General features: G+C 34.2%; 2 protein-coding genes across 2 annotated transcripts; both read left to right on the forward strand.

Annotated features, from left to right (window-relative positions):
• Positions 1-254: 254 nt before the first annotated feature.
• On the forward strand, positions 255-5227 carry LOC141714579 (calcium-dependent protein kinase 13-like). Its single transcript, XM_074518092.1, has 6 exons — positions 255-348; positions 927-1070; positions 1211-1317; positions 1800-1940; positions 3219-3380; positions 5156-5227. The coding sequence occupies exons 1-6, from the start codon at positions 255-257 to the stop codon at positions 5225-5227; spliced, it is 720 nt and encodes a 239-aa protein (XP_074374193.1).
• A 14931-nt stretch (positions 5228-20158) lies between these two features.
• On the forward strand, positions 20159-20857 carry LOC141714580 (uncharacterized). Its single transcript, XM_074518093.1, has one exon. The coding sequence runs from the start codon at positions 20159-20161 to the stop codon at positions 20855-20857; it is 699 nt and encodes a 232-aa protein (XP_074374194.1).
• The last annotated feature ends 675 nt before the right edge of the window (positions 20858-21532 follow it).

Consider the following 21532-nt stretch of genomic DNA (forward strand, 5'->3'; position numbering starts at 1 on the left):
TGAATTTGTTGCCCGTATGCTTGTTGGAATGTATAGGAGCTTCTATGCAATTCGTTTTGTTTCTGGTAATACATGATTCAAGAACATATCCTAAACTTATATTCATTAAAACAAGTGAACATCAATCGAAATGGAAGAGACGGAAAGCTGATTCAGTTTGTTTTCTATTATTTTGGATATGAATATAAGAAATTTATATGTTCTGTATTTTTTATTTAAATGCCAGGCAAACAGGTTCAGAAACTGTTAAAGGAATGGGAGGACTGAAGGTGATTCTTGGACCCAAATCATGCAGGCCTGGTTCAATAGTTGAAACAAAGGAAGAAGGATCCAAACTTGATCTTAAAGGTTAATGTTGTCAGTGCTAGTAAGAACAGGTTGGCTAGGTATCTTGCTCAAGATGGTTATACTAATAGGACAAGATTGGTCATGTATAGGAGAATGTTAGGAAGGGTGAGAGACATTTGGATGCTTGACATGAGATTGGGCGCTTGTACTGGAGATTTTGGAGCTTTGACAAAACGATTACAAAGAACTAATGATGGAGGAGGATGAAGAAGATGTCGCACTATGTTTCTCTAGGTTTACATCGTAGAAATAAATACAGTACAACTATTTTATGAACTTCTATATACCACAATACCATATTTTAAATGGTTGACCTAAATAGACAAATCAAATACACTTGTAAAACTTAATGATACTCTTATATCACTTAAAAACAACTTAAATGCACAATTCTCAAATTATCAAACATATTACAACCGTGTCCGAAATAAAACAGAGGTAAGATATGTCTTCTGACTAGGGTGAAGTCGTAACTGTACGGGTATTTGTTTTTATAAATGCCAACTTATCAATTGTCATTTACACGAGCACTTATCCATCAATTTTTTTAATAATTATTTCTGCATTTTTTCAATAAGGTGAGAAGTTTTCTGAAATTGTTGGAAGTCCTTACTATATGGCCCCAGAAGTTGTGAGAAGAAACTATGGTCTGGAGGTTGATGTATGGAGTGCAGGAGTGATACTTTATATTCTTCTATGTGGGGTTTCTCCCTTCTGGGCAGGTAGATTTTTTATTGATCATACTTGTGTTCTTTTAGTAACATGCATTCTGTTTCTCTTTTTCAGTTGGATAATATTTGTTATGTAAAATAATTTATGAAGTGGCTTATGCATGTTGATTTATTTTTCCTTATTATTGCAGAAATTTATTTTAAGAGGGAACCCTGGCCTCAGATTTCTGACAATGCTAAAAGTCTCATTCGGAAGATGCTAGAACCAGACCCAAGAGAGCGTTTGACAGCTAAACAGGTTCTTGGTAGTTCTTTAGCAAGAGTCACTGAGACAGCTACAATGATATAGTTATTTTTAAGCTTTTGTGGGGACTTGTGGCCTCCTGATGCTTCTTTGTATGTAAATCGCCTACTCATATTATCTATTTTGAAAGTGAGAGTGGGAGTGCGAGACCTTGTAGTATTTCCAATTTCTTGTCCAGATAGCTAGCTAAAACTAATAATGTACTAGAAACTGAACCTACTAAACCTGTAGCATTAGCACTCTTTTCGCTAACAGGATCATCCCTTTAACCTGATAACACCATGGCCTGTAAAATAATATGCAACTCTCCGCTTCCCAGTAGGAATTAGATTGATTAGTGTCCTGCTAGATGGAAAAAATGTGATGCCTGTACACCGGGCTCTGAGTCTGTTGGTCTTCATGCTAACAAAATGGATTTCTTAAAGTAAATTAAATGAATCTCTGTTACGTCATTACCACCACTAAATTTTCTAAAGGTCTTTGTTTTTTCACTTATTGGTAGAACATCCGTGGATACAAAATGCAAAGAAGGCCTCAATGTTCCATTGGGAGATATAGTGAGAACACGGCTCAAGCAGTTCTCTCTGATGAACAGATTTAAGAAGAAAGCTTTGCAGGTATTTATTTTGATAAACGCCAACTTATCAATTATCATTTACACGAGCACATATCCATCAATAAAACAGAGGTAAGATAGGTCTTCTGACTGGGGTAAGATAGGTCTTCTAGTATTTGTTTTTTGATGGAGCAGCTTCTTTTGCTTTATTTTACATATGTTTGTTTTGTCTGGATTATCTCTTGCTATTATAAGATTTCAAAGTAGAATAAGCTCAAGCTACAAATGAAGCTCTCAAAGTTCTGTTGAAGAATATAATAGAAGAAAAATAGATAATGATCCAAGTAAGAACTCCATTCATAAATATCATCTGATGTGGTTTTGGTAAATATTATCTGATTAGATACTTCGTATAATTTTTTTTGATCTTGTGTGGAATATGAACCCTACTGCATAATGATAATTATGTCATATAATCTGCGTGCACAGAGAATGTGATTGCATTGGTCCGTTAGTGGATAGTGGTGGTCTTGATTTCTCCATATTTTCATGCTCTTGTACTATCATACATTTTATCACTACGTAAACAATTAAAAAGACTATTGCTCATTATTCTATGGACTTGTTACTCCAGAGTAAACCTACTCTACCATCACTAAGCTCTGTAATTTCTCCAGGCTTATGGATCTATTAATACTTTTTCTAATTCTGGCTTTTATAGAAATATTTGCAGTCTATCACCATCAGAGAAGAGGAGATGAGGGTAAAAAGGAGAGATGTTGAGTTATGGATGTCACATCATATACTCCCAGAGAGTCTAAGGGAGAGGATTAAATGTTACGAACATTACCAATGGAAAGAAACCAGAGGAGTTGATGAGGAATTTCTCATCCGTGACCTTCCTAAGGATGTGTGAAGGGACATAAACCGCCATCTTTGTTTGGATTTACTGACTAGAGTAAGTGGCTAAGTGCAATGCAACAAGTTAGCACATTGCTGTACATTTTAGCTCTGATTTATGTTTTCATTTGATACATTTATGTTGCATATCTTATGTCTCCTGCTAGTACTATATTTACGTTTCTGTTGGTACGGTCTCTTTGATGCAAAACATTTTCTAGCCTAGACAAAGGCGGTGCTATTCAGTACTTACCGCGTAGCCTGATTTTTAGATAACTGCATTTTATGTGAATACTATACTACGCTGCAGAATTGGATTACATAATGTTGAAATATAAAAAAATATAGATCTGGACTAGATAATGAAATTATATAAAGTTGCCAAATATTTTACAGTGCTTGTATTTTGGCTCCCCTGACCCTCAATCCTGGCTTGTAGGGGCCAATGTGTGCAAGCATGGATGAACAATTGTTGGATGCTATGTGTGATCGACTTAAGCCAGTTCTTTACACTGAGAAGAGTTACATAGTCCGTGAAGCTGATCCAGTTGATGAAATGCTTTTTGTGATGCGTGGAAAGATTTTGATGATGACCACCAATGTATAAACTCTTGACAAGTCCTTAGTTAAAAGAGTCTGGATAACTAAGTTATTTTATTGTTATTGGTTGGGATGTTTATTTTAGACTTGGAATGTATGTCCAAATTGATTATTGGAATATTGTATGTTAAGAAATTTGGTATCAATGTAGCTTTATGTTTCTGTTGGATGTTTTTGGTTGGATGTTTCATTGTTTGGTATTTTTTTGGTTGTGTAAATGCAATTGGTTCATGTGGCTGTAAAACAGGACCAGGATGGCATGTAATTTATACCACATTAACATCACAATGGTAAATGTAAACCGATGTAAAAAATGTACAAAAGACATCATGTAAAATAATATTAAATGAAAAAGAACTAAAAAACCCGATGTGAAATAGCCATTTGACATCGGTTCTGAGAAATTGGCCGATGTTAAACAAAAAGATTTAACATCGGTTTCGTGAAGAACACCCATGTCTTATCCATCATTTCACATCGGGGGGCTAATTTAACCGATGTCTGATCAAACATTTCACATCGGTCAACAAATCTAACCGATGTTGATCAAACATTTCACATCGGTCAACTAATCTAACCGATATATAACACTGTAATAGACATCGGCTGTTAACCAATGTCAAAGACTGATGACATTTAACATCACACGCGAAGACATCGGTTCAGATTTTTTTTAACATCGGTTCTGAACCGATGTCTGATCCCATATTTCTAGTAGTGTATTTCTGATTGGTCCTGCCATTTTGCACTCCCTAGCCGTGTGTCCTGGCTTCCCGCACTTGAAACATGTAACTTCCATCTTCTGATCTTCAAATTCATTTGCCAAGTGCCCCTTCTGATTGCATCGATAACATGTCATATTAATCTTGTTATAAATTCCCACATGCTTCTTTCCACAATGCTTGCATTCAACTCTTGGATGCCTGTTCTCACTTGCTAGTCCTTGATTTTATTGATTGTTCCCTCTATTATCTTGCCTCTTATTCAATTCTCCTTTCTTCTGTACATTCCATCCTTTCTGGAATCCAATTATCTTCATATTCTTATTTGACTAACTCTCTAATTCTGACTTTTCCCCCTGATAAAACACTTTCGTCTTCTTGTTATCTCTTTCATTCCTAGATTTTACTCCGTTACTTTCGATCAAGGCCGCTTTATGACTAATCCTGTATATGTATCAACCTCAAACATTGATACCCTATCTCGGATCCAATATTCGAGCCCTTGTTGGAACCTTTGAGCCTTCTCTTCTTCGGTACCCACATACTTGGTCACAAACTTCGATAATTCTGTAAACTTCTTCTCATATTCCAAGACTGTCATATTTTCTTACTTCAACTCTAGGAACTTTACTTTCATTTGCTTATGTACATACCTGGTATAATACTTCTCTATAAACAGTTCCTTAAATCTTTTCCAAGTAACTGGTTGAACCTCTTCCAAAGCTTTAACTGAATCCCACCAATAAATTACTTCCCCTTTCAGAAAATACATGGCATATATAGTCTTCTGATCCTCCCCTAATTGAACCAACTCGAAAGATCTTTCCATTTCTCTTATCCAGGTGTTGGCTACAACTAGATCAGTGGTATCATGAAAAGCTGGAGGGTTCACATTCTGAAAAGCTTTAAAAGTCACAACTGGTTGAGGTGGTACTGGTGGGTCTGTTTGATGTTGGTAATGATAATGATTCTCTGGATTTTGAAATTGTTGTTGTTGGAATTGTTGTTGAAGAGTTTGTTGTAGTTGAGCAATTGCATTGGTTTGTTGTTGCAGGGTTTCCAATATTCGAAGGATATTAGGGTCGGTTGCAATAGAAGTACTGGTTTGCTGCGTCTTTTTAGGTGACATGATTTTGAAATAAAAGGTTTAACAAAACAGTTATGGATATGGCAATTATTTCAAATTCAAGGTGTTACAAGTTAAGGTGATCAAATGCATTCAGGTTTTTGATTATTAGCAATAAAGGTGATATACAATTCCAAATATGGAAACGAAAGCGAAACTGAAATGAAGCGGTAGTGCATTAATCATTAAAATAAAGTTTAACTTATAACATAACCAAATAAGGTTTGAATTTAAAGGTCAACAACATCATAGTTCTGAAAGGAAATAAGGAAAATACATAGTTCAAGATATACAACAACATAAAGGATAACCAACTGGAAAGGAAATAGGGAATCTGGCTCCTAATACGGCCTAACGGTCATCTTCCTAAGTCTCCTCGTTATCATCTCGAGCTATGAGGATCTCTTCCCACTGTTCCCCCTGAAGTACCTTCACAATGCCCTGAAGTTCATTTGCTACCATCTGGATGGTTAATTGGCTGATGCAGTCACGGTGTGCTGGCATCTCCCCGAGATTAATGTTAACGAACTGAGTCAAGGACTCGAGTCTCTCAATCAACTGTGCCTTAGGTTCCTCCCTAAGCCGAGTATCATCCTGAAAAGCTACATTGAGTCACTCCATAAGTCGGTCTTACTTCCCTTGGAGCCTATCAAACTGAAGCCTCAAGTTAGCGTACACATATAAAGCAATAGTTTCGGATGGCGCCGAGGACGAGGACGAATGCAACTTTTGCTAAGAAACAAGATATACGAAGGAAAATATTAGCGACTTACTCGAATAATATCTACTTACACTCTCATATTTCCTATATATATATCCTATAACCTATGTGGACTGTTCAAGGACTCTAAACTTTAGCTTTGATACCAAAACCTGTCACATCTCGAAAATAAAACTAAAAGATAACAACTGATAAATATAAAATTATTACAAACGGTTGTTTACAATAAATCCAAGATTGCAAAAGGTTCAGTGTTTGAACAGTCCAACACTAACAACTATTACAACTTTTACATAACTACCGGTCCTCACACAAACGCCAATTATACTACCTGAGCTCTCACATAAGCCTCAGCATCTCCAGTGGACTTACGAGCAGTCTACTTGAATCTAACCATACTTGCTAGCTGAAATAACATGGATAAATAGTAGAAGTAAGCCAAACTCTCAGCAAGATATATCATAAGATAGAAATTAATAGCATAGCAATTCATAATTCAAAATTGAAGTGGATGGCATCATTTTCAAGTCATGATCATTTTTAATCATTGCTCAAAATTATTTTATGACGCTACGGATTACAGTCGGTGATCAGCCGTGAAGTAATCCCGAACCTCGCTGGGTTCTAAAAAAATTTAATTGGTATCCCTAGGCAACTTTTAAGCCTAATATAGTATGTGTGAAAGGGACTTGCGTCTTAGTCCAATCCACCAATCTCAAGAAAACATTCTTTTATTTGCAAAGCAATTATCTTTTATAAAACTGATGACAGGGAGAAATTACAAGGATTCTAAAAAATAGAGTTTAAATTATAATTTAAGGATTTGAGTTATGGAACTGTTATCAGAAATGAATATTCTTCTCACTAGCAGGGTCATCAATGATGAGTATCAATGGTTTAACTACTAAGGAAAAAATTATTGAAAAAGAGTCATAACGATAATCAATAAAGGTAGGGATCTTCAAATTTTGAGTGTAGTACATGGCATATATCTAGTCAAAAAGTTTGGGTATGATAATAAAGGGCTAATGAAGCAGTATGAAGTTGGATTATTGATATCTCAAAGTTTTAGTGGTATAAGGATATAGTATCAGATCAATAGTGGTTTTATGATCACGGAAATTGAAATACTTGAGCTTACGAAGGTATTTTGGTACGGTACAAGCAATCGGAGTATATCAATTATAGGTACTAAGTCATGTTGGGGCAAGACGTATATAAGCGAATGATCTTTATTAGTGCATAAATAAACTTGGAATAATTACGATAATCATAGGCATGGCATGACAATTATAATAACTCAATTTAAGATTAAGGTACTTGCAACAATATATCTTGGTAATGACAATATCAATATCTTTAAGCAAGAATACTATCATTTTCCAAAAATAATGGTTCATAATACTTCCATAAAAATAGATTTGACAAGGGAGGGGCATTTGCCTTAAAGAAGGCTTTATCTAGAACTCGAATTGGCTTAGGAGCAACCGGGAGAACTACTCGACCTTGATGGAAAGCTTCCTATCTTCACTTGATCCTACATAATAATAATAACTCTAATTATAAAAGACTCTTATAAGAACAATCGACCCTATTGCTAATGCACAATTTGACTCAAAGTAGCATTTAGTGTCCTATTTCGTATAAGACCTCAAATCTACATACAATACTATATATTATCATTTTTACACCTTGGAGCACATATTCACAGTTAAGTATATGTAATCTATTATTTATCCTTGGTGCATCATTGAGTATTGAATGATCTCCCTCATCTAATCTCCACCAATTGACTAACATAGTGCAACTTTACTAGTCTCAAAACTTGAAGTGCCTAAGCTTGGTAATCTCATTTCTCTCGACCATACCTATGGCCTTACCTTCTATTGACCTCTATTTAAATTTAAACACTAAGGCCTACCCAGGCCTCGCTCATAGGGGTTCACAAAATTAAATGCCAAGTCATAGCGTTCTCATTTGCATTCCCTCGGTGACACCTTGTGTGACTTAGGGTCTTTGACACTCTTCTACTCTAGGAATTTCTCCAAAAACTATCTCAATGGACTCTTAAGACCTAAATCTAACTCATGCACTTGGAATAAAATCAAGGTCTAACCTAGGCCTCCCTAGGCATATCCTCAAAGTTGACACAAATATGTTTGGTGACTTAAAAACTGCCTTGTTTTTTATTTACTTTTAACCATTGATTCTAACTCTAAACCAGCATATTTCAACTTGAAAACCTTCCCTGGACTTCCTAGTATCAGTACTAATCAAGGCTTAATTAGGGACTACACATAACATCACTTTATGACCTCAAAACTACACTAAACCTAAATTGTCCCCTATTTTGGCAGATTTAGCATTTTCGCTTTTGCACCTCACTAAATGGTAAGTTTTTTATAAATCTATTGCTCCTGGACTCAAATATATATCAAGTCCTAACTCTCTGTAGCTCGGGTGTCCCAAGGCCTAAGTAATGCCCGTTCAAAACTCACCTACAACTAGTATGCAAATCTGAAAAAATGAAGTGTTTAGCTCTATACCTTTCCACATTAATTCCCACTTTAAAACTAAGTACTCAACCTTTAACCAAGCAACCCTACTTCACTAATGCTTCACCAAGTATGTAGATCATTCATACCCTAGTGCACCATCATGCAAACAGATTATCAAAAATAATATAAGTTAATAATCATCAAAATTTCGACTTACCAAGAGACATTATATCTTACAAATTCGACTTATAACACTTAACCAACAACCATGATCATGCACATTAACTTACCTTAGCTAATTTTAACAAAAGAACATGGTAACAACTCATATTATGCACAAATAAATTCGAAATTCAAGGGTTTAACCATACATGCATGCCTTCGAATATACTAGCAAAGGTACCATAGTTTTTTATCAAAATCTCATTATAAATCAAAATGCAAGACTAAAAATAGCTATATCTAGAATGATCACTAACATGCAAAGTGTTTTTATCAAGTTTCATTAACAAAATAAATGTTACTAGCACATAAGTAATGTATCTCGCGGAGAAAACCTTGGATTCACAAGAATCAAAGGTGTTCTCTTGAGTTTAAACAAAAACACAACCATGCAGCCATTAAACATCAACTTCTCAACATAAAAGCTTTGGAAAGTGAGTAAACTAAGTGTAGGGAGTGAGATTACCCTAAAAGAAGGTGGAAAATTGGATGAAAATAGAAGGAGATGGGGGGTGGGGGTGTTCGGCCGAGTGGGTGAGAAAGGAGAGGAGAGAGAGTGGAGTGAGTGTGGTGAGTTTGAGTGTTGGAGTGAACTTGATCATTTCTTTTTACTTTTATCCTCATGCAAAGAGTGAGTGGATAATTTATTTACCAAACTATCCCTCTCCCACTACTAGACATGATTTGCATGCAAGGTAATTTGAGTCATTTGGCTAGTGGAGGAGTGGTTAGTGGGATTTGGAAACTCCAATTGTGTCTTTGTCTTTGTATTGGGAGTAGTATGCATTCATGGGAAATGGAGTAATTTACTAATTATTATTCAAATCAATTACAAGAATAAATTTTATTAATAAAATTATAACTCTATAAATTACAAGAGTGATATCATAAAATAGCTTAGAATTTTAGAAATTTTATAAGATCACTTTTAAAAAATATTTTTAAAATGATTTTTCTCTAATAATGAAATACACTTTATAAATCACACAAAAGAACAAATAATAAATTTCTTGCTTTCTAAATTCTTAAATAATTTAACACATTTATTATGCATCAATCCAAGTACACAAGCACATATCCATATAATTTTATAAATGACTCCATTACAATTATATAATACTCAATTAAAGATTAAATGAAATACCGGGTGTAACATTACAAATAAAGAAGTACTACTACTAACATCATTTATTTTATTTTATTTCAATTATTTTTTACTATGGATAAACAGTTTCCGATAACTAACAGCCTTATAATTCTACTTATAGTATAATTTGTATTTCTGTATATTTAGACTCATTTTCATAAATCAAAAATTATGCTCTCGTAATCATACATAATTCGGCGATAAGAGATAAAGTGAAAGTTAAGAAAGAAGGAGTGGTAGACAGAGAGGGAGAGAGAAAAGGAGGTTAGAGAGAGTGAGAGAGAGAAAGAGAGGTCAGAGAGAGTGAGAGAAACATAGTGACATTAAGAACACTCGAGTTTCCATCAGCTAAATTCAACGTTAATACAAATCTCAAAATATCGATATCTAATAAGCACGCGGCAATCATAAATCCAATTCGAGAAGACGAAATACAAAATGCAAAATACACATAGAAATAAACAGAGAGGTTTCAACAAACACAAAACATATATCAAATAAATAGAGAAATTGAGTGTGTGTGTGTGTGAGAGAGAGAGAGAGAGTGTGTGTGTGTGTATGTGTGTGTGTGTGTGTGTGTGAGAGAGAGAGAGAGAGACCAATTAAACCATCTCACTACATGTAAACACAAAACATATATCCAAAAAAATATGCTGCACATAAAATTAGAAGAGGGACATAGTTCATACCTCAAAAGCAAACACAAATATGCTTCAACAACACTGATTGAACCCTAATTGAACCCGAATGATGCTTTGAATGTTGCTCTGAATCCGTCGCCTCCAACTAGCATCCCTTTGTGTGTGCCGCCTCAAGCCCTAATTTTTACCCTTTGTTTATACTTTCCCCCTTCTTCTTTTGTCTGAAAAAAATTTCATTCCCCGTCTTTTTTCAGGAAAAAATTGGTCGCCCGAACTGTTAACATTAACTCCCCAGCCCAGTCCAGCCCAGCCTCTAGCATTACCAGCACATCCCATCTAATAATTTTCACTATTTCTTTTTTTTCCCAAATATTATAATCTTTTTAATTATTTAAATTATAATTACTACAATAAAACTACTTATTCATTTTTAAAAAAATATAAGGGGATTACATGCTCTAACTGTTAGAAAATAAATATTTTATAGTCATTTTAGTAAAAATTACTTAAAATTAAAAAAATTAAACAATTTTTTATAGTTATAAAGTGTAAAAAATTTATTTATATGACATATTTCTGCTTTATAAGACAAATAAATGAATTATTTTATCCAAGTTTTTTTAACTCATTTATTTAATCCAAGTAAATATTTCTAAAGATAAATTTAATTTTTGGTTTAAATTTTAATATTTTTCTTTATTTATGGTCTATAGCAACATAATGTCATATGTTGCGCTGCATAACACCTTAGTGGGTTATGGCGATAAAGTCTGTACAGTTTTAGTAACCCCTTAGTGTCGGTGTTGTGATAGAGTAAAAATTTCATACCTGTAGTAACATATTATAAGGTAACACCCCTGCTGAGAAGTAACAATAGGTAATCAATGGTGTAGTGATTGTTCATAATAATCGAGCAGTTTCCATTGTGGTTAACTGCACAATAAGGGGTATGGATGTTGAGTTCAATGCAGATGACATCAAAAAAGCACTGGGCATCCCTACAGACAATTTGGTTGAAGCTCCTACCACTCAAGAGTTGGCTGAATTCATGGACTTCATCAACTATAATGAGAAGATAGACTTGGCTAGGCTCAACAAGAAGAATCTGAGAAGACAGTGGTCCTTTGTCTTTGACTCAATTTTGATGGCCTTTACATATAGGAAGACTGGTTATGATAACATCTCTAGTGTGGTTCAAAAATTGGTGTATTCAATGGCCTACAACAGATATCTCAATGTTGAAAGCTTGATCTTGGAGGAGCTAAGCACCAGGCTCACTGTGTCATTGGTAAGCAGGGGTAAGAAACTCTTCTTCCCTAGGTTTATTATGACTGCTTTAAATCATAAAGTTAATGACATACATATGTTAGATGGTATAGATAGAAACCAAATAGGCATTTGCAAACAAGTGTCCAAAACTCTATTTGGCTCACTAATTACAAAGAATTAGGTAAAGGCCAGTCTAAATGTCACTGACTTCATGTTGGAGAAATTTAGAACTTATCCTTATCCTATGCCTGATATGAAAATTAGTGCTATTTCTTGTACACCTATGGCTCCTGCTCTTGTAGAAGCACCCAAACAGGACAACCCATATGGGCCTTCCATAGCTGAAAACCTTCTTTTAAAACCACTAGAGGCTAGGACACCAACTGCTTCATCCTCTCAAAAGGATGGAGTTAGTAAAAAGAAGAGGAAGCAACCAACTCTGGTAGTAGTTAGTGAGAGTGGTAAGGATCAAACAGAAACTGTGTAACCCTTGGTCAAAAAGCCAAAGAAGCAAAAGAAAATTGAGCTGACCACTCAAGTGACCACCTCTGCATCTTCTAAAAAATATGCAGTTGTACAAATAGGGCTTAAACAGACTCTCGTGGCATCTTCTCAACAAGGTGTCACAATTGAATCAAGCATTCTCCCCAATACACCATGTAATGAGTCTGCACCCCCTCATGAGTACTCTCAAGTGGGTGAAAGAAGTAACTTGGATGGCACACACATAGAGAGCACATCTATTGAAACTCCCTCATATATTCAGGGGGAGTTGCCAATACTCATGCCTGAGCTCACAAATATCATTTCTCAAATTTCTTCTAATTTTAATGAAGGACTTGAATCATTTTCTCAAGTCCTGCCAAAATCAAGTGACATAGTTCATGAAACTGTGATCACCACTGAAACACAATCTTTAGATGGTGATATACTACATTTTGAGGTACATCTAGATGACACTATCACAAACACAGAGGTTTCATCAGTTTTAACTAAAGACCTTGTGCAAGTTTCTAATGCACCTTCATGTGCACAACAGTATTCATAAACTGATAGGTTTGAGGGTAGTACTCTTAAAGGGGCGCTACTCAAATCCTCTCCGATTCAAATGGAGGTTTCTCATGAAAAAACAACTCCCCTAAAAATCCTAGCTAAAATTCCCTTGACAATTGAAGCTAGGTTTTCAATTGCCAACGATCCAGGTATTGGGGAGGAAAGTACTCAAGAACATTCAAGTGTCAGTTCCCTGTAAGAGGAACAAGAATTTGAGTCTATGGTACATGACAGTAACTTGGTCAAATCCCCTCCAATTCCGGTGGAGATTCACTTACCTAGTGAACAACACACTGTCACAACCACATCTACAGCCGTGAGTTCAACTATGACTCCAGTCATATATATCACCCTACCTTCAATTCCATCCACCTCAACCCAAATCACAACTGACCCTAACCAACCTTCAACTTCTGCACAACCTTCACACCTCTTATCATAATGGCTACAAGATACTCAAACTCTAACTCAAACTGTAGATGAGATGTTGGTAGATCAAATTGAAGGGTTTGCTAATATTTCTCAACATTTTCTCACGTCCAACATGACAAACCAAGACTACCAAGCCATTTTTCTCACCTATAGGGAGGAAGTTGAAAAACAACAAGATAAAATTATGAATGAAGCTGACAGAGATGGCAATATGGATGCCCGAGCCTCCAAAACATTTTTTATTGACATGAAGGAGGCACTTACCAAGTTTAGGGAGGAGTACATCACAATTCTTGGAAGTAATGCTAAGGTGCCCAGTTCACAGGAAGTTTATGATGCCATTACAGAAGTATACAAAGCTCAACTCAAAGCCTTCAATTTTATTGGCAAGTTTATAGAATAGACTCTGGATGGTCATCAAGGTGCAATCAAAGAACTGGTGAACAAGAGAATTGATGAACTGATGCCTACACTGAATGACATGAAGATAAGATACATCAAGTTATCAGATAAACTTCAAGCTCTCACTATCCTTCTTGTTGAAGAGAGTATCAAGAAGCTAATGAACTCCTTCATTGTACTGCACAATGTGATTCAACAACAAATTATAAACAATAATGACAACAAGGTCAAGTTGGAGCAGCTATACAAAGCTAGATTTGAACTATCTACATTGGTAATGGAGGAAGTCAAAAATGTAGTGCTAAATACTCTTAATACAGCTCTTTCAACAAGCTCCCTCCACATCCTCAACTTTTTAAATCCAATCCCTCCAAAGTCAAATTTCTGAACTCCAAGCTTCTAATGTTTCTCTTACTTTTCAAGTCTCTCAACTCACAGCTTTAGTTCAAAGTCAACAACGGAACATCAAGCCCCTAATAGACTCCCGAAAGTACTTTCAAATTCATACCAATGTGTCTCTAGGAGGTATTATGGGTACTTTAAAGGTTCCACTCCAGGAAACACCACAGATGGTAAGGGCCCAGATCCCTCAACTTTCAACCTTGCTTGCCACCAAGCCTAAGGGGGAGATGATAGAGCCCAAGATAAAATCAAGACAACCAAGTCAAAGTGAAGATGTAATTGGTTTTGAAATACTCAAGATGGCAGCTGAAGGCCCTTTCCTTGACAAGGAGTTTGCTGAATTTCTAGAAGCCCTGGAAATTGAGATGTTTGAGCAAAGGTCAAATGAAATTAGAGGTTAACGATGTGCTCCCGAGTTAAAAATTTGGAGAGAAAAGAAAAGAACGGAAAATAAATGTTTATAATTTTCCTTTATAGTCATGCTCCCGAATTTTTTCAGGAGAGAAGAGAAAAGACTGAGAGAGAAAATTTTCAAAATTTTCCATCTAAAAGTTTCTTCCAAAAAATGGGATGATTTGGGGAAAAACCCTCACATACTTTTCAATATATTTCCCTCCAAATTAATATTTTTAAAAATTTTCTCTACTTTACAAGAAATAACTTAAGAACATCTTAAAGAATTTTTTTTGCTTCTCTTCTTTACCTTTTTCTTCTCTTCCGTTCTTTTCTTCCATAAAAAACTTGGGAGCACGGCGTAAGGGATTGAGCAGGGTGTCTCCAAATGGTGTGTTTCTGTACATCAAGACTCACAAGCTATCAAGATACATAAAAAATCATCTTGGCAGTTATTCCTTAAGTGAATGGCTCAAGCTGGTAGTAGCTCTAAGAGGAACTGAAATCATTGAAAAACTTGAGTGCCTAGTCAGACTCAAAGATCTAATTAGAGAAAAACCAGGCTATGCGAAATTCAGATAATCATGTAACTCAATTATGTATATAACTGCAAGAATATATAAAAGTTGTACTTTGTGATTTTGTTAGTTTTATTTTCTTTAATTTTAGTTTGGGGTTAGTCTTCTTATCAGGTATGAATTTGGACAAGTAATCTTCTCACAAATTGGGGGAGATTGTTGTGCAAGACATGCTTGTACATAACAAGACTAAGTCATTCTGAGAACCCTAAGAATAAGTTGTATGATAATCTAATTGTATTCTGTAATTGTATTTTTTGAGTCTGTAAAACTGTTAAGTAGATTATATTGGAGGATTTTTTTTCTATGAACAATCATCAAGCTAAGGAATAAACTCTGGAAAAAGATCATTGTTAATCATGCCTCAGAGAGAAGTATAGAAACTTGGAGTTGAATAATGTTGTTCTAGGAAAAATGTTCTAAGTCAGATATCGACAAGTCACAGATAAAAAAATATCAAGAAGTATGTCGAGAAGTCTAATATGACTTGTAGAGAAGTTCCAAGTGATATCGATAAGTCAATCTGCATGTAGAGAACTAAGATATCGACAAGTCAAAAAGTCCATGTAGAGAACTGGAGATATCGACAAGTTAATTCTTCATGTAGAGAACTGGAGATATCGACAAGTCAAATCCTCATATAGAGAACTAGAGATATCGACAAGTCAAAGTTATGTAGAGGACTCGAGATATCGACAAGTCATTCTACTTGTAGAAAAATGGAGACCTCGATAAGTCAAAAACATATTTAGAGAACTCAAGACATCGATAAGTTATTTTACTTATCGATATGTGACATCTCTACATAACAAAGGAGATATCGATAAACAACTTCATAATTCAAAATGCAGACAACTTGAAAATCCAAGATTATCAGTCAACAAACAATTCTATCAGTAAATTGGAAAGCCTACAAATACAGCTTCAAGGTTACAAGATCAAGGGATAAGATGAAGTGGACAAAGGAGGGTCAGAGCTAGTCCATTTTAGTGTAAATTTTGTAAACCGTGCATGTGGATCTATAAAGTATGTCACGGGTCCTTTGTTTAGAAGTGACAAAAAGATCTAGAAAATCTTGTATTCTCTCAAGAGAAGTAGCGGAGCTCTTATTTTCAAGAACACAGATTTGTACTAAGACATATTTGATTTAATATAAATCAAGTGAGTTTTTGATAATCTGCTTATGTGTTTGCATTTAGTATTTTATCTCTACAAATTCATACAACCGTTTTGTTTCACCAACCAAAAGATAAATCAAATTCAATAAAACACATTCACCCCTGTATTTTGCATTTCATACCTAACATAAGGTACAAATCGCAAACATATTTCAATCTTTGATCAAACTCATTATGTGTCATAGTAAAATATAAAAATATAATAATACCTAAATTAGAAGTATAAAAAAATAATATTTTTTGAAAAATATGTTATTTTTAAAAAATAAAAAATTTATTTAAGGATAGAGTAATCTATAAAATTTATTAAAATAAAAAATTAATATATAAAAAACCTGAAATACAATTATGCATAATAGTAACACTTGAAGACGCATTATATTTTTTAAAATAATAATATATTATACACAGGTTCTCATGATCAAATATGAAAAATACAATAATAACTAAATATATAAGTACAAAATACATAATTTAAGAAAAAAAAATTGAAGGAATAAAATTTATGTATTGAAAATATAATAAGAGAAAAATGTTTCTAAAGTTAGTTTTTAAAAAATTATCTAAAGTCACGGGATTTTGTATATAAAATTAATGACATCTCTGTTAATAGAATTCACCCCGTATTTGTCTTGATTTAATAAAAAAAAAATGACTTAACTATAGAGATAATTATTTGAAATCAACTGTAGGAACATTAAATCCAGTAAAAGAAAATAATAAAATAAAAAATAATCATTAGAGAAAACCGGACCTGATGTTGTACTTAGGAATCTAACCTGAGTTTATAAGCGCTTTGAGTATAATTTTAAAAGGATAATATTATAATTTTAATACAATTCCCTATATTTACAAAAATACTCCCATAAAAAAATTATTTCAGACACAATAACAAGAACAATCCCTAACTATTAAATTAAAAATTCTTATGAAAAATATTTATAATTATTCCGGGCGTACGGTCATAAAGTTAGTAATTTTAAATTGACGGATATGGCCTGCACGATCAAACCGAACTCCCTCGATAAATAGATTATACATGCCCCCTGGGCCCCAACTTAATTAAATAAGACCTAAAATCGAAAACACGGTGGTTTGGGAACACATAGGCGCTGTCGTTTTATTTGGTTCTATCTCCTCACATAAACAGCCAGTCTGTGCTTCTCATATATTTTACTAAATGGTCTCTCTCACTATCTGTATGTATATATGTCTGTATGTATATATGTGTTCCCTGCTTGTGGTTTAAAATTTGGTTCTTTGTGGTGATGCAACTGCTGGGATTTTTTTTTTGTCTCAGTTATTTTAATATCCAGTGATAAAAGATACTATATATGTAGGCTAAAACCATGAAAAACTTTGATTTGTGTATTTGAAACCAGTAATCTGGTGTACATTATAAATTGCAATTTAGATAAGCCGAGATTTGCATTTGGTGCAATTAAGCGATTTTTGTACTCAATGTCAATGCAAATGCAACCTATCCGTATTCAGATAACATCTGCATCCTTTGAGGACAGAATGTTATGTGTTGTAGATGAGAGGAATATTTATGTACTATTTGTTATAAACATAATTGCAATTGTATGTGACCCATTTCACTGATCCAGTGTAATAAAAAATCTTTAGATCTTCAATATTAACTATTATTATAACAACCCAAACTCTCAGAGACGAAAACCCAACATATGGGTAGAAACAAATTACCCTTCTTGGCACGACCTAGCTTCCCCGGAGTGTGTTCTCCGGACATGCCTCACATTAATCCCAGGCATCCAACCTTTCCGAGATTTAGCAAGATGCTCCGACATCAAAGCAGAAGGCGATTTAGGGTGGCTGGACAAAATATCGACACTCTGCGACACAACTCTCAACGTCTCCCTCTGCTCCTCCGTCAAATACCCTTATCCTCCTCTTTTTCTTTCTATTTGTTATTGTCAATACCTTTTTGGATGTCTTGAAATGTGAGTCTGTACTACAGGCTATATACTCTATCTTTTTCGATTACCGGATGTATGTTTTGATTGTCAAAATGTCTTTGTACAAACAAACTTCAGGCTGGCGGTGAATGTTCAGGAATGGACATTCACGCTAGTGTTCATTGATTTTTACCCTTGGACTATCATTTAATCATAGCTTGTTAGCTTTATTGATTTTTTTTAATTAAAACTTAATATTAACTTTATCAATAGGCAGATTAACATCATATGGTTAATGAGTCTCTATGCATTATTTTCAGTTTTATGACAATTTTAATATCCGTCACAATATTGCTGAGCTTCTTGAATACCTATGGCTAGGAGTATATTCATTAGGTAGTTCATGTCTAAAATAACTGCATCTAAAGACTCTCAATAATGAGATAAGAACAAGAGAGATTTATTGAAAACGAAACTAAAATAAAAGCGAACAATATGGGGGATATTTATCAACCAAAGATGGCCCCTAAACTAATGAACAAAGATTAGAGTTTTTGGGGGAGAGAGAAGAAGAGTGTCTGAGAGACATTATCGTTTTAGGTATCCTGTTATAAATTACATATTATTACATATCACTAATTTATAAACTATCATGTACATCTTACAGGTACAAAGCTACTAATTATAAGTTAAGGCACGTACACCTGTTATAAGCTTGTTTTATAGACATGAGGTTATTACCCTAACTTAAATAAAGACCTAAAAATCAAAACCAGACGGTGGTTTGGGAATTTATTGGTTCTGTTGACTGTTGTTTAGTCTTAGATCTCCTCGCCTAAAGTGCCCCTGTATCGCTTCTCATATTCTCTACTGGACCCAGATTTACAAAAAGCTATATATGGCGTAAAACCATGAAAACCGGTGATTTGTGTATTTGAAACCGGTAATTTGGCGTAGATTAAAAATTGCAATTTAGAGAGTGGTGATTTGCATTTGGTGCAATTAATCGATTTTGCACTTGATGCAAATCACAACTTATTTTATTTAGATAATTTGAAAATTTCACAATTAACCTGGTTTCTTTCATCAAAACTGATGAACTACGATCGTCGAGTGTAGCTTGCAGTTTAGAACATCTCTCAGATATATCTGCATTCTTTTTGGAGAGAATCTAACAATGTGTTCTAGTTGGGAGGAAATTTTATGTCCTATTTGTTAAAAACATAACTGCAATAATATATAATTCTTACTTATCAATGAACTGGTGTAGTATAAAATCTTAAAATCTACGATGCCAAATATTAAAACAACCCAAACTCTCAGAGAAGAAATCCCAAAATATGGGTAGAAAGAAACTTACAACTGCGTAGAAATGCCCTCATTCACAAGACAATAACAAGAGATATTTGTTTAACTTAAAACTAAAATAAGAGTAAACAATAAGTGGGATTATTATCAACCAAAATGCTGATGATGATCCCTTAACTAATGAACAAAGATTAGAGTTTTTTTGGGAAAGCGGCTAAGAGACATAATCGTTGTTGGTATCCTATTATAAATTACATATATATTACAAATCACTAATTTAAATACATAAATTACCGGCTCTCATAATGTTCACAATTTAAAAGTCTCTTTTGAGTACAAACCTAAATATGTAAAATTTGAAAGTGCTTGATCATGTACATAATTTGAAAAGAATTTTGTTGAATAAAGTATATATATTAATAATATAATGAGTAACAAAAAATTCTCTCACGTTGATGCAATTCATGTTTGTACCTTTTAACTTATTAATGATATTATCTGGAATGATTATTTAGTTTTGTTGCTCTGATCATAGTTGAAATTCTAGGTATTTTTTAGAACTATCATCCATGTTGAAAGAAACATGAAGAGATAATGAAATTCTTTTTAAGCTGTAATGCTACTTATTTTGAATAACTTGTAATTCTACTAATCTTTTAAACAATCATATGCCCTCTTGCTGATAATGATCAATGTCTAAAGGGAAAGGGGAAAGGATTGTGGCTGGCACAAGTGTTCAACGTTGTATACAAAGGTCATGACGAGTTAATGCCGAACGAGCAGGTTGGCACCATTAAAGTCAAGGATGAAGTAAATGAGCATTTCTTATACAAGGCAAGCAGAACCGATAAGCGCAAGACACCTATTCAGCACTTGGATGAAATTGTGCTTACGGGTCCTCGTGAAACATCAATCTCTGCCAAGGGTCCGCTTACTCTTATTGTTGATCTCTTTTACGGTGCTTACAAAGACACTTTTCATATTCGTGACTGCCCCAGTAATGATTGGATTGAGAAATGTGCTCCTTTAGAAAGAGAAATCACATCACAAGATGGCAGAGGAGATGTCTATATCTTTTACGCAATATTTGATAATGCTACGGAAGCACGCTTAGAGGTAAAATTGTTGGCTGATAACAACATTACTAATGAGGTTTGTGGGGTTGTTGCTTCTAGCTCAAGCAAAATTAAAAGCCTTGAGTATTCGAGTATGCTCTTTGTAAAGAAACCTAGTGACAAAGTGAAAGTAGGGAGGTCTAAGTTACTTCCATTGTCCACTAACATAGTAGCCGTGCCTTTAGATTCCGAGCTCTTTTTGGATATCCACTTAAAGACCAGTGTTGAGCATGTAATTTTTGAAGACACTTTCAAGTTCCGTGCTGAACGAGCCGGTACACGTAAAGAGCTTAAGAATGGCAAAAACTGTAAGATCCAAGTTAAAGTCATTTGGGGAAGAAGGCAGAGTTAACTGAAAAAGGCAAAGGTAATAGCCAGTGCATGAGTTTACATTGGCGTTGTAATATCTCTATAGTAATGAGGGGAGCAATTTGCTGTGATTCTGTAAAAGCAATATGCATTTTGTATGTATATGGGAAGGTACTGATTTATTTGGCCAAAATACTGTGTAGGTTTGGTAAAAGACTGTTTATGAAGTAACTGATTGTTGCCACCTTCTCAAGTATTTACATGTATTCAGATAAAATTGGACTAATTTTCATTTGTCAGTCAGTTTTTAATTAAAGGACAATTAGTTTTTTAATTTAAGGATTGTTATTTTTTAATATCTTAGTTGGTGTAAAACTCTAAAAGTAAATCTTCTTAGTAGTAACTAGTATTAAGCTTTGCTAAGATTAAAATTCAGTCTTGATAGATTTTAGAGTTAGATTTTTGAAATATTATAACTTTTACACATTTTTATATATTTAAGACTTGAAAAACTGTTTTTATTTAAAAGCATAACCATAATATTAGTAGTCTAGTATTGTATGATTATTTAATGTATAACTAAAAAAGCATAACCATGCCACTAGCCGGTCTCCTCTAAAAACCATCTATCAGCAATAAGATGGCAGCAGGTTCTGAGAGCAAGTTCAGCCGCACCGGTATCCATTAATATTTAAAAAATTTATTTATTTTATTATAT

Source organism: Apium graveolens, chromosome 3, assembly GCF_009905375.1.
Source record: "Apium graveolens cultivar Ventura chromosome 3, ASM990537v1, whole genome shotgun sequence".
In the NCBI taxonomy this organism is placed as follows: domain Eukaryota; kingdom Viridiplantae; phylum Streptophyta; class Magnoliopsida; order Apiales; family Apiaceae; genus Apium; species Apium graveolens.